The 13,457-nt window shown below is 44.4% G+C and overlaps 1 protein-coding gene across 13 annotated transcripts in view; it reads right to left on the bottom strand.

Moving 5' to 3' along the window:
* Nucleotides 1-13,457, bottom strand: part of LOC133630117 (protein scribble homolog) — a 78,772-nt gene that overhangs the window by 25,195 nt on the left and 40,120 nt on the right. For 12 of the 13 annotated variants that reach the window (XM_062021455.1, XM_062021456.1, XM_062021447.1 and 9 more), the window contains exons 5-27: nucleotides 13,151-13,207; nucleotides 11,666-11,729; nucleotides 11,054-11,128; nucleotides 10,829-10,973; nucleotides 10,463-10,581; nucleotides 10,185-10,384; nucleotides 9,907-10,073; nucleotides 9,667-9,794; nucleotides 9,463-9,588; nucleotides 9,194-9,385; nucleotides 8,447-8,812; nucleotides 7,050-7,112; nucleotides 5,912-6,001; nucleotides 5,750-5,827; nucleotides 4,035-4,355; nucleotides 3,215-3,295; nucleotides 2,022-2,258; nucleotides 1,395-1,505; nucleotides 1,152-1,328; nucleotides 958-1,074; nucleotides 699-887; nucleotides 497-616; nucleotides 39-95 (exon numbers count right to left, since the gene is read on the bottom strand). In XM_062021455.1, the coding sequence (XP_061877439.1) occupies nucleotides 39-95; nucleotides 497-616; nucleotides 699-887; nucleotides 958-1,074; nucleotides 1,152-1,328; nucleotides 1,395-1,505; nucleotides 2,022-2,258; nucleotides 3,215-3,295; nucleotides 4,035-4,355; nucleotides 5,750-5,827; nucleotides 5,912-6,001; nucleotides 7,050-7,112; nucleotides 8,447-8,812; nucleotides 9,194-9,385; nucleotides 9,463-9,588; nucleotides 9,667-9,794; nucleotides 9,907-10,073; nucleotides 10,185-10,384; nucleotides 10,463-10,581; nucleotides 10,829-10,973; nucleotides 11,054-11,128; nucleotides 11,666-11,729; nucleotides 13,151-13,207 (3,280 nt within the window). The remainder of the gene's footprint in view (nucleotides 1-38; nucleotides 96-496; nucleotides 617-698; nucleotides 888-957; nucleotides 1,075-1,151; nucleotides 1,329-1,394; nucleotides 1,506-2,021; nucleotides 2,259-3,214; nucleotides 3,296-4,034; nucleotides 4,356-5,749; nucleotides 5,828-5,911; nucleotides 6,002-7,049; nucleotides 7,113-8,446; nucleotides 8,813-9,193; nucleotides 9,386-9,462; nucleotides 9,589-9,666; nucleotides 9,795-9,906; nucleotides 10,074-10,184; nucleotides 10,385-10,462; nucleotides 10,582-10,828; nucleotides 10,974-11,053; nucleotides 11,129-11,665; nucleotides 11,730-13,150; nucleotides 13,208-13,457) is intronic. The other variant, XM_062021446.1, reaches the window with a different exon arrangement.

Here is a 13,457-nt window from a genome sequence, read left to right as displayed (position 1 = left end):
TGGTAGTAACTATCTGCTCTTTTAAATTTGTAACTTACCACTTTCTCCATCTCTTCTTTCTCCCACTGCGAAGTCTCTCGCACCATCTCAGACTCCTGGAGAAGAGCAACATTCAGCATCCTTACTGCTGCTTTAAGTAAGCCGGGGAAACAATGGCAGCTCCATTAAATCTAGAGGCCGCCACTTTGGGGGTTTGTGTGGGCAGACCGGACAAAATAAACGGCCACACTGGCGCTTTCGAGTGCTCTGATGCATGAGTGGAGGCAGTAAAACTCCCGCTAACGGGGAATTGCTGTGGTGCGACAAAACCGCTGAACAAAACATTTGATTCACGCGTCAACTTGGCTGATGCGATTACAAACACGGCAAAGTGTTTCCTGGTATGTTGATGGCTAGCGAATACTGTTGCATTGCATGCTAATGACTTCCTTCTATGCAAACTAGATATTTCCCGAAACACATTTGGAAAAATCGTGTGTGTGATTTGCGATTGTACCTTTTGTATGATGTCCATCTCCTCTGGGCTCAGGTCTCGGTCTATAGAAGAGATACTCTCCATACTGTTCTTACGGACGATGCCTGTTGCAAAAGGGTTTGCGATGATGCCAGGAGATGGCTGGAGATAAAACACAAGATGTTTAGCAACTTGGCATTGAGTAAAATTCAATACAGACATAATGCTCGTCACTTAGACCCACCTCAACAATAGTCACGTTGCGCGGGTCGAAGCCGTCACACACCAGCATCACCAAGGAGTCGCCAATGGCCCGGAGTACCCGCACAGCCTCTGTGTGCGTCATGCCCAGCAGGCTATGGTTGTTCACCTCCAGGATGCGCATGCCCACTTGTAATCGGCCGTCTCGAGCAGCAGCGCCACTTGAGCTCACCTGTTTGAACGTGAATTTAGGAAGTCTAGCTAATAAACTCGACCAAAATATACGTCAACACGGATGCTACCTTAGATATAAAGATGCCCTCATCCGTTGGGTCAAAAGGGTTTCCGGCGTGACCTTTGGCTCCACCGCGTATACTGATGCCAAGCTTCTCCCCAGGCTGCTTATGGATTACAACTTCCTGTAACACCGCAAATCACTGCATCAGCATCACAAGATTTTTCTTTGCACTTTGATATGTTCTGTGGACAAACTAACCTGCATGCCAGGCGGCGAAGGGTCCCTGCGTACCAGCATTTGGATCTCCTGCTTGTTGGCCAGCAGCGCACGGACAGCCTCTTGGTGCGTGGCGTGACGCAGGTCGATAGCGTTCACCTCTAGTATCCTGTCGCCCACACGCAACCCACTCTGACACGCCAGGCCGTGAGGAATCACCTGTGGAGGAGGGGCATGCATCGTCTACAGGAGGCAACACAGGAAATTACTTATTTGTTGGGATACCTTTGAGATGAACACTCCAGGTTCGTTGATGCCAAAAGGGTGGCTCGCGTGGTCACTGCCTCCCACGATGCTCAGGCCGAGAGGACCGCCCGACTTGACCAAAGTCACTTCCTGTTAAGTGAATTATTCTTTTTTTTATGGTGTTTAAAAGGTACAAATTTACTAAAGCGGTGTTTCCCAAACTTTATTGAGCCAGGGCTAGGGATGTATACGAGTACTAAAGGTGGGAATCTTGGGGCACATTACAATTCGAGTCCAATTTTTGGAGTGATGATTCGATTCAGAATCGATTCTTGATTTTACATGATTTTTGCAAGATATATTTTGGTATATAAAATAGAATAAAAGGTATTTATAGAATTGTATTTATAACTTTTTTAAATAAAATGTTAGTCAAGCTAAACGTACATTGATCACTTGTTACTGCACATTTGTTTCCGCTAAAAAGTGAAAAAAGTACAATATTGGGGTTGCTGTAAACTCCATTGTTTTAAAAATCACCATACCATGGATTCTCTCTGGAAATGGACAGCAGCAATTATAGTACAAGAGCCAAATAGGAAGACGTGGTATAACTCAATGAGATTCAAGAGTAAACGTGCAATTACAGGTGGTTTGGTCTCTTACCTCGATGGGATACTCATCCACCTGGCCTAGTTGGTTTCCGGGAAGGCCCTCTTCTTCCTGGTCCGGAGAGTCCGAGGGTTCTGGGGGCGGAGGGGAGTGGGCTCGCTGCCGGGACAGACCCGGCGAACGTGGTGCGTTGGGGTCTCGCTCCACCAGGAGGGCGATTGTGGGTGAGGTGCCAGTAAGGAGCGCTACTGCCTGGTCATGTCTGGCCTCTGTCATGTCTACACCATTGATCTGGATTTACAATAACAACAACCGGTTCTATCATTGGCACGGTGTGCCAAAGTGAGTGCAATAGAGAGCTCTAACTGCTCTCTGGATTAGAGGGCCAGAAGAAAAGAGGGTAGCGGGGTGCCAAGTGATTGGAAAGGCAACAGGAAAGCAGGAGCCTTGCCATCATCATTGTTAGAGATAAATACTGTATATCTTATTGTTTGCATCTTGCCTTTATGTATGTAAAAACCAGTATGAGCATGAAACTCCCCAAAAAATCTGATCTCAAATACACAAAGGCAAGCAGCAGAAAGCAACAAGTTTTTTTGGTAACAGTGGTAAGCTTTCAGGCATGCAGTCTTTTAAAAAAATGGTCCCATGTGACAAGCAGAGGTCAGCGCTGGCCTGACAGTATCATCCCTTACCACCGCTACCACTGGTCCGCTGCTATGGTAACACATGTGTCTACCATGTCAGCAGCAGTGACAGGCTCAGGCCACCCCCACCACCACCACCCCCCGACACCGTACCAACACCCCACGAGGCAATGCGGTAATGCAATAGTAAGCATGCAGCAGGAGGTGGAAAGAATGAATCAGGAAAATGAGAAACAGCATGAGGAACAAAGAGTCAATGCAAATAAGCCAGGAAATGTTATCCCAAGGCATGACATTATAGCAAATGCTTTATATACATTATTTTAATTGAGATGAGTGTTTAGAAACACACCATTCTCACAAACAACGGCCCAACACAATGTTAAGAGGTATTCCTGTGAAGCCTTTAACTCTTTGTATTTTGCATTAGTTTGAAAACTAAATAAATTAAAAACACATTATCAGTCAGCCTCATGACTAAGTTGCAGCATCTAATGCCAGGATATATAAATACATTAAGTCGCTTGTCAAAAGATGTTAAAATTGTAAAGTGAGGCCTGATTAGTTCAACTCTGGTAACTTGGAGAGAAAACTACTCACAGAGATGACCCTGTCACCAACGCGTAGCGTGCTGTCCCTGTGGGCTGCTCCCCCCTCTGCAATGCGAGAGATGTAAATTCCCTGAAAACAAAGTAAATGGAAGTTGACTTTATTTTTCCCACCACAATTCACTTCTAAATAAGTTGTGAATTGATGAGAAGATCTTAAGAGTGTCCATCTTTATGCATCAAAGTTGAACTGACCGATTTCAGAATATGTTTTTCACCAAATCAAATACGAAACTCAAGCAAAAACTCTCTGCTCAGTTCCACGGAAAACAGAAAGTGTCAACACATGCATGAGCAAAGTGCACAGCAACGCTTCCATGGAGCAACCGCAACATCAAGTCACTGCATCCTTTCCCAAAAACATTTTGACTTACAGCCAGACCCGCCTAAATCATAAACGCGCTCTCCTCTGTGCTGTGTGAGCTGAGGCCAGTTTCAAGGGGAGTGATGCACACTGGCCCAAATATACGCTTCACTGCCCGTCCGCTTTACAGTGAACCTATCATGTGTCCGAGGCACGCTATTCATATCTCCGTTCACCACGGCGATGACGCAGAAACGCTGTGGCCAGAATAGGCACAGCTGAAAGACTGAAAGAGTTATGGCAAACACTCCATGACCGGGCTTTCCGACCACAACTGACACAAATAGAACTTTTAGAAATTGTGTGTGTTGTGGTCAATATTGATTAAGCAAATAGGCTAACAAAACAGCATTCATTTAACCAGCGTTAAGGGGTCATACATATGACATTTTAAAAATGATTTGAACAGATGTTATTTGGACCCAAAATAACTCAAAATGTGTCTCACTGTGTCCCCTGTGCGGTAGGGAGTGGAGCCCTTGCCCCCAGCGATGCTGAATCCCAGCCCTTTGTCATTTCGATTAAGACAGGTGGAAAGCCGCTGTAGAGGCCCACTCTTGTGACCATCCTCCACATTGAAAGCTAGCCCGCTGCTGCGTCTCTCCCGTGGGAAGTAGTCATCTTCCGGCCTCAGCGGTGTGGTGGTGATGGCGTTCTCCGGCTCCACCATGCGCTCGCGCAACACCGTCATGAATACGGCCGTACCAGAGCTGCGGAGCGCTTCCACGGCAGTGTGATGCTCAGCCTCGTGAAGGTCTACAGCGTTCACCTGGGCCAGAAAGTTTACATAAATTAACATCTTATTTAGAGCGCGACCATTATGTTTGTTACTGGGCCGATACCGATTATTAGTTGTCAAGGAGGCCAATAACCAATATTTAGAGCATGTATTTATTTGCAGTAAAAGTTTGCTAAACATGACTAGCATATGTTAGTAAACAGCTGGACAACTTTTTCTAAGAAACGTTGGACTGGTAGCAACATAATCATTTATGCGGCGCTAATGTTGGGGTAAATATAGCACCAAAAAACATCAGAAAATTTCACTAACACCTTTCTTACGTGTGTCAAAAAGGAGCATCGATATTTGCATTTCAAAATATGGGAAATCTTCTGGGAAAATAGGTGAAAATATGGGATTTCTCTACATCACAAAAACTAATCTACTCAATTTTATAGCTGTTCATAGATTTAAAAAACACTATAAGGTTTCCTTGTGAGGAACCCTGAAATATTGCGGACATTTAAATAAAAACAATTTTGGGCTCCTTTACGTAGCTTATACTTGAGACATTTTTAAAGCTGGCTGACATAATATATTCCTGGATGTTACAGAAAGTATGAGAATGTGTGAGCTACTGTCTGCTCTTCTGTACTTATACAATAAGTCTCCTATTTGTCATCCATATCTGTTGCGTATTTTGATTAAGAGTCACGGAACATGAAACTCACAGCGCTGCTTTAACGAGCCCACGCTGCGAGTGTTGCGCACGGAGGTTTGTCGAGCGACTTGATCTCTGTAGTAGCGAAAACAAACAAAACGAGAATGGGAAGACGCCAGGAAAGAAAGCCAAAATGGGATATCCCGGCAAAATTTTTTAGAGGTTTTGACGGGTACAGGTAAGTAGAGGAGAACAAACAAGAGGACACATAATGTAGAACACCACCCCTGCAGGAAGGAGCCAAAGGGGGGGTGGCCGTGGGAGTGCCACAGTGAAAGCAGACCGTAGAACAATTATCACAAGAACTCAATAAAATGCCCCATCAGATATCAAAACATATTTAGGCAGAATTGGACAAACGGTAGAAAATTAATGGAGGGATACTGACAATGAGAGGTTTTTTTCTTCATTAATGAATCAAAATAATAATAATTGGGCTTTAGTAAAAAGGTAACTTTTTGCATTTACGGCAAATGGGCTAGTGCCTGAGCAGTTATTACTAATTACTTTTTTTTAATACTAAATACTGCGATCATATGTGTATATAATGTATCTGCTGGTGTAGTTCTTTTGTAGTTGTAAATTTTTTTTTAAAAAGTCTGATTCCGAAAAAAAAAGGCTGATACGATATACGTTAAAATGCCAAATATCGGCGCCAATAATTGGTCGATCACCAATTTTACTGTGAAATGTGGCCCATTTGAGTGCATTGGATGTGTACCTCTAGTAGTTTGTCTCCCACTTTGACTCCTGCTTTAGCTGCAGGACCATCCTCTGAAACTCTTGAGATGAAAATCCCCTGCAGCAACAATCCAATAAAAAATTTATTATTAGTACTCTCAGATCTGTTGGATTATTGCCATTATCTAGGAAATGGTCTGACCTCATCATCCCCCTTGTATGGCGTTGATCCTTTCCCGCCGGCGATGCTGATGCCGAGGCCGCCTGTTTGGCGCAGGATGGTTAAGGTGTGCTGCAAGGTGAGGAGGAGGAGTCAACACACAGTCAATATAAAGAGCTGAATGGAACTGAGCAGCATGGACAGAGGATGTAGATGGCCTCCATCCACCTGCCAGGAGATGATCATAATTTATGCATGGAGAGATAGTCTGGAGTCTAAACCCAGTTTAAGTGCATTTTTTAGATCTTACTGTCAATGTGAATGGATTAGATTTTAATTTTAACAACTGTGCGATGAGCACAGCTAATTTGCCAATAATCACTTAGCTGCCTTTAGACTACAGACAAAATATAAATACACACTTTTGGAAGCTCTCGTCAGTTGCATTCAAGTATGTTTGTACAGAGAGGCTTTAAAATGTGGGCTAAACAAGGAATAGACAACTAATAAACTGTATACAAGCCATGCAAAATGGGAGGGAGTCGAGTAGAAAAACAGAAAGTCGTGTACTACATCCACAACGGAAAGAAGACTAAAAGACCATGCTGTGGCATTCCAACTCTGTATTTCACAATATCACACTGTATTGAAATATTTAAAATACAAACAATTTAGTCTGATGAATACATTCATAGGAGAAACAAATGTCTTCTGGAACCCCTGCTAAATTACTGTTTCAGTGTGTTTCAGAATATTCAGAACAAAATGAAGGAGGCCGATGTCCTAACTAGACCGTCCAAGGCAGGGCAACACAGCACGGGCAAGCAAGGGAAAAAAAGGGCAAAGCAGCAGGAGCAAAAAGATGGCAGGAGATGTGGCAGAACATGAAGCAGGACTGGGACTCTCAAACCACACAGCTATGTCAAGAATACCACATCAAAAAAGTTATGTTGCTAAGCAAACCATTCATAATTTTTATATAATTATATTCTTCACAACTGTATAAAATGTAATGTTATTCTGTCGTTGCCCAGCATTTCACGAAAACAAAGTGGCATTCAGGTTCTGCTACACTCACTGAATGGTAATGGGGTTCCTAAAATGATTGGCTTGGATTACGTCATGGATTTAGGATGAGTAGGAAGGACAAAAGAGTGCACAGGAAAGTGAAGGTACAGACCTCTTCCTCCTCTATTCGAGCAGGTTCAATCAGCAGATTATTGACTTGATCAAATGACACCCCCTGTTAGGACAGTAACCAGCGACAAGCATGCGGATTAGTTAGGCCAAAAAAAAAAATGCTCACACTCGCTCAAAAATAAAATAAAACACATTCATTCAAACATTCCAGAGACGCACACTCTCCGTGACATCCCATCTTCCATTTTTAAAGCAAAAGCAGTACAACGCTCGCACCACCCCAGCTACCGGAAGCAAATACAGGCAGAGATGGAAAGACAAGACCAAAGAGCCATAGCGCAAAAACAGTTCTCGGCAAGAGCGGACAGCAGAAGTGTCCAAGGAATCTCAGCACCACAGGGGACATTTAAATCCATGCAGCTTTATATACAACTGAGAGTATAGACTTATTCATAGGGAAGCACAATCAATTGAAGTTCATTAAATCTATTCTAAATATTAGACAAAATTAGTCGCGGGGAGGTCATTTCTATGCAAAATTATAAACTACATAACCGTGCAAAAAACTAATTGGACGTCACATTCCAGCTCTGCCAATACATCTTCTGGTCATCCACGCACACGCTAACACACATCATAAATGATCACTGTTAACAAACTTCCTCAATTCAAGTGAATAATTAGTGAATCAGCTGCAATCTTCCAAACAATCAATTCAGTGGTTCATTATATTGTAATAACCAGTCAGTGTAGACTCCACCCACTCAACTCCCAAAAATACACACACACACACACACACACACACACACACACACAAAGCATGTGGAATTACACAATTAATCGTTTAAGCAATGGCCAGCTAACATGTATCGTGAGGTTTTTAGTACTGATCAGCGCCAGAGATGTGAAAGAATAGGCGAGCGAAAATATGACCTGCAGCTGCCTGAGGGGTAAAAGGACATCTTCTTTTTTTTTTTACGCAAATTTAAAATGTACAATATCATTTACAGCATAAATTTTTTCCCGAAAAATTTCTGAGATGTGCAGGGGGTCACTTTGATGTAGTTTGTACATTGAAAGATGATAACCAATCCATGTAGGTCAATATATGCTAAACTAGCTACACAAAATCTAAACATCTTCGCTTTGTGTCACAGATGACACAGCAAATGGTATAATATCTAATACACCTCATTAATATTGAATTATTTTTATTTTTACAGTATGTTGAGCTATTGTGTATCAAGCTATTGTGTCGATGAATTGGTGCATTTTTGGCAGACAGCCAAACTAAAACGAAACACAAAAATGATGGCCTACGGCATATGGCTTTAGCAAGTGTCCTGTTTTCCAAACTTGGAGTACAAGGCAGATAATACACCTTCTAACATGTGAGCAAAGTGAAGCAATTGAGGAGCTCCACCGTCTCTCCTTTACCTTGACCTGGCTGGAATTAACGTGGTACCGGCTGTCCTCCAGCTCCGATGCCTCCATTCTGTGACAGAGCAGAGGGGTGCTAATGGTGTCCTCTTCCTCCTCGTCCTGCTCGTCCTCGGCGGCCTGTGTCGGTGAGCTGAGGCCGTCAGGGCTGAAGCCCTGCAGCAGTGCCGCCACCGTCTCAGGCTTGGGCAACTTGGTGATCTTGAAGTGCTTCTTGTAGTGCGGGGTGTCCTTCCTGATGAGACGTTGCTTCTCGGCAGGCAAGGGCGGCCTTTCGCCGTCCTCGTCGCTCCCCTCGCCTTCTTCACCGTCTTCCTCATTGTTGACGCGGATGATGGGCTCCTCTGCAAAGTGCACAGTGGGCTGGCAAAAAAAGAGCAGGGACGTTTGAAACTTTGAGAGTTAAATAAATGATAAATGGGTTAAACTTGTATAGCGCTTTTCTACCTTCAAGGTACTCAAAGCGCTTTGACAGTATTTCCACATTCACCCATTCACACACACATTCACACACTGATGGCGGGAGCTGCCATGCAAGGCGCTAACCAGCAGCCATCAGGAGCAAGGGTGAAGTGTCTTGCCCAAGGACACAACGGACGTGACTAGGATGGTAGAAGGTGGGGATTGAACCCCAGTAACCAGCAACCCTCCGATTGCTGGCACGGCCACTCTACCAACTTCGCCATGCCGCCCCCAGTTGAGTGGAGTTTAGCTGAAGAGGAGCAGGGTTTGAATTCTGATCACCTCAATGTACTCCACCTCCATTTCATCCAGGTCGTCCTCCTCCTGATGAGAGTGACCGTCCACAAGGTCCTCTCTATGTCTCTGGGAGGGAACAACAGCTTCCCGTCTCTCTTCGTGAGAGGTGGCTGACACTGTACTGTTGGACAACTGGGAATCATGGCTCTGATTGGAAAGGTCACTGAGACGTTTTTCCTAAAAACAAAAAGTACCTGTTTAAGAAACAAAGAAAGCTTTCAAACAAATTGGACTATTAGCATGTGACTGTGTACCTGCACATCAGACAACTGATCATCTCCCTCGGGTCTAGACGTGAAGCCTTCATTCCGCCTCTCCTCGATTACTTTCTTCATCACCTTCAGCTCGCTAGGATGGGGTGTGGCTCGGCGCTGGAGGCCCTGAATAACAAATGTCAACTTAGCAATAAATCAACAACCTGACTAAAAAGTACTACATAACCACTGTCAATCCCTTACTCTACGCTCTGCAGCGGCCTCATCATCCTCGTCCTCGGCCTTGGTCTCCTCCTGGAACTGGATGACCGACACTCTGTTCAGGTTGCTGTCTGTCCAGCTGTCATCTACGCTGTTCTGTAGCAGGTTCTCTGTGGAGAATAAATGGAGGAGAGCGCAGAATTACACAGAATGTCTAGACAGAGCAAAGAAGATCATACAACAAAGCACAAGAAACAAAGAAGAAGACAGGGTGCATCTTACCGAGGCTAGGCGAAGGCTGCTGAGGCAGCAGATAGCAGGTTAACACCTTCTCCCCTGTGCGTTCGTCATCCTCGGTCTGGAACTTGAGCATGGGCTGCGACTGGTTCTCTGCCAGCCACATGGCTTTTAAGTTGAGGTTGGTCAAAGCAAAAGGCAGGTTTTGTAATCTTGAGGTCCAAAAACAGAAAGGATGACAAATTAGTAAGAATGACATGAATCATTTCTTGCACCTTACACATTATTGGATGGTGGTTGGAAGAGTTCTGAGTGCTGGAGACCTGTTCCCGGCCACATCCAGAACGTGCAGCTCCGTAGCATCTGCGAGCTCGGCAGGCAGTTTTCCCAAGCGGTTGTCTCTCAGCGATAGCACATTGAGGCTGGTGCAACCCCCAAGGTCTTTGGGCACAGCGCCCAGGCGGTTGCGGTCTACATTCAAGTTGGTCAGCTTCTTCAGCTTGCCCAGCGAGCGAGGAAGTGTCTGTCCGGTGCACAGAGAACATGGGATCAGATCAATCTCCCATGATAAAGTTTTATATTTGTTCTTCTGCAGCCTTACTTGGAGAAGGTTCTCGGTCAATACGAGTTCTGTCAAATTTTCACACTCTCCTATGGAGTCAGTCAGGTGAGTCAGTCTGTTCTGGTCCACCTTCAGAATGGAAAGTTGCTTCAGACAGCCTGAAAAAAACATGCAATTTAACCATATGCTTAATTTCTATTGGCCAACAGCATATTGAATTAGACAAATCAAAGTGGCTCTCCTGCATCCCTCGACTTTTCTATATGCGGCCCTCGCTGGAAAACGCCAGTACACAGATAGAGTGTAAGCGTCATGCTTCACTAGTGTCAATGGCATTATTTTTCCAACAGAGGGCAGTACATCCTACTTCTCTAATTGAGATTATGTCTTTCTTCTCCATCTCACCTATGCTGTCAGGAACGACCTCCAGCAGGTTCTGTGTGAGCAGCAGGTCGGTGAGAGCCAGGAGACCGTTGAGCTCAGACGGAAGCTCCTCGAGACGATTCTCAGACACGTCCAGACACACCAGTCTCCGGAGGTTCCCCAACTCCTACAGACAAAAACATAAAAAGAGAATAATTTATTTGGCTATCTCTTGCATAAAAAAAACCCTAACCCAAGTTGACTTACTGGTGGTAACGAGGACAGCTGGTTCCGGTCCAGCCAAAGCTCCCTCAGGTTGGGCAAAGCACCTAGGGTGTCTGGCTAACAAATGAGAAGAAATGGAAGAAAATTGAAAACAAGTAAATAAGAATAAGTGAGTTTTTAAATTTAGTTTTGGTTGGTGGTACCATGCCAGGAAGTTAAGAGTCGCAGTGGAAACCGCTACTGCTGCAGCAAACATCATGTGCTCTACTTTGGCAAAATGACATGGTCAAAGTTAAAATCTATAGTGGCCAACCCAAGTAAAGGAGAATGTCGCTCGGTTATGGCAGACAGCTCGCAGGCTAGGTTTCAACATGATGTCACCTATTTGTTCAGCCTATGCCCTCGTCAGGCCATGCATGGGCCTTTGTTTACGCTCTCCTATTGAGACTTGCATGTGCTCCGAGGCTAAGACTTGTGCTCGGGGCACATGGCAGAACCTTGCGTCTGACACGGAGGAACTAAGAAAAATATGCCGTTGTCATGACATACTCATGGTGGTGGGAATTTTGGGTAGTAAGGTATGTGGAAAGCCAATATTGGACATGGGTCTGAAAACCTTGACACCTGCTATATAATATTGGGCGAGGCACTTACCAGCACTTCCAGTTCATTGCTCCCCAAGTCCAGCTGTTCCAGTTTCACCAGGAAAGACAGTGACCTGGGAACAAATGCAACAAGTTTTGAATAAGCTGCTCAAACGTGCCCTGAAGGAACAACTATAGCGTACAGTCAAAACTCAATTTACGAACCCTTCTATTTGCTAACTTTTTGATTTTACGGGCTTTAAGATCACAACAAAATATGCCTCTGTGTACGAACCATGCCTCGGTGTACAAACGCTTCATTCATTCATTCATCTTGTGTGCCGCTGGCCTAAGGGCGCTGCCATTTGGATGACATTAAAACCTGTGCAGTACAGTCCACACAGGGCACGGCCATATTGGAGAGGCGGTGCCGCATACATCATATCCTGTTTACGCAGTCCATGACTCGGTCGCCAGTTTTCAGTTCTTTCGCATGTGGTTCTTTTCTCGCCATTCACCAAGCTTTGTCTGCTGTATAGCTTCCTCAATGTGGGTACAAAAAAGCCAACAAACCAGCCTGGAAAGAAGGAGGGATTCGCTTTGGACTCAAACTTAGAAGAGAGGGAACCCACACACACTTCCCCTCCTCCTCGCGCCCTACTCTCTCTACCTGCAGTTTGTTCTCCTCCTATTGTGCCGTCACGTCATCTGCTGTGTGCGGACAGAAAAGTCAAGATTATATTACTTTAACCTTTTATTATTGTAGCAACATGGTTGTTAACGTTTTAAGAACACCATAAGGACTCTCATGTGTGTGCGCGTGTGCGCTGACAGTTTAGCTTGCTGTTGTGTTATTTTGTTAATGTTATTTACATACAAACATTAGAGCAGTGGTTCTCAAACTTTTTCAACAAGTACCACCACAGAAAAGACTTGGCTCTCCAAGTACTATCATATTGACTAACGTTAAAATACAGTAGCGTAGCAGGCCTAAATATTAAAACAAGGCAGATGTTTTATTTAACAAGTATATTTAATATTTTTGGCCACTTTAACATTACACACAGTTTGAACAGTAACACTGAATATTTAAATAAGTGATTCTTTGGCGTACCACAGTTTGAGAATCCCTGCAGTAGAGTGTTTTCAAAGTGTGCATTCTTTTTCTAAAATAGGGACTTTTGTCGCGGCTAGAACCAATTATTCATGTTTACGTTGTTTCTTGTGGGGAACTATGCTTAACTATACGAACATTTCGCTTTACAAACCATGTTCAAGAACCGGTTGAGTTCATAAATCTAGGATCCACTGTATCTAAGTACGACGAAAGCATACCATTCATTCCCAATGTTCTAACAATGTACACGGAAAGTTTTAGTTTTTTAATTTATGACATTAGAGGTAAGTTGTCGATGCCTTCCACACACTTGCACAAAATGAGTAGCTCACAACAATAAATAAACACTGGCTGTTTGTCAGTGGCATCCTGATCCTGGTGGATATAGCAACAGATAATGCAATACTCTAATGTATGCTGGAAAAAGTTGACACTTACGTGGGTAGGGACTTAAGCAGGTTCTCCCTCAGCTCCAGCGTCACCAGGTTGGCCAGACTGCAAGAAGAGGTGTGGCCGTAGGGTGAATGATGGCAGTAGAAGGGATAAATGAAGAGAGGTGAGAGGAGAGGAAGGTTGGTTAGTCAGATGGCAGGTCTGTTCATCTGGGCTGCCTGGCATGGTGAGGGGGCTCCTCCATCTGTCTTAGAGCAGCAGGGGCCCCCATAGCCCGGCTGCCTCAGAGCCCCTCAGTCACTTAATGATTTACTGAGCTAATAAAGTGCACGCCAAATGTATTCGTTAGCCA

The sequence above is a fragment of the Entelurus aequoreus genome, linkage group LG15 (assembly GCF_033978785.1).
Source record: "Entelurus aequoreus isolate RoL-2023_Sb linkage group LG15, RoL_Eaeq_v1.1, whole genome shotgun sequence".
In the NCBI taxonomy this organism is placed as follows: domain Eukaryota; kingdom Metazoa; phylum Chordata; class Actinopteri; order Syngnathiformes; family Syngnathidae; genus Entelurus; species Entelurus aequoreus.
The sequence above is the reverse complement of the archived record's forward strand: the minus strand, read 5'-3'. Positions and strand labels throughout refer to the sequence as shown.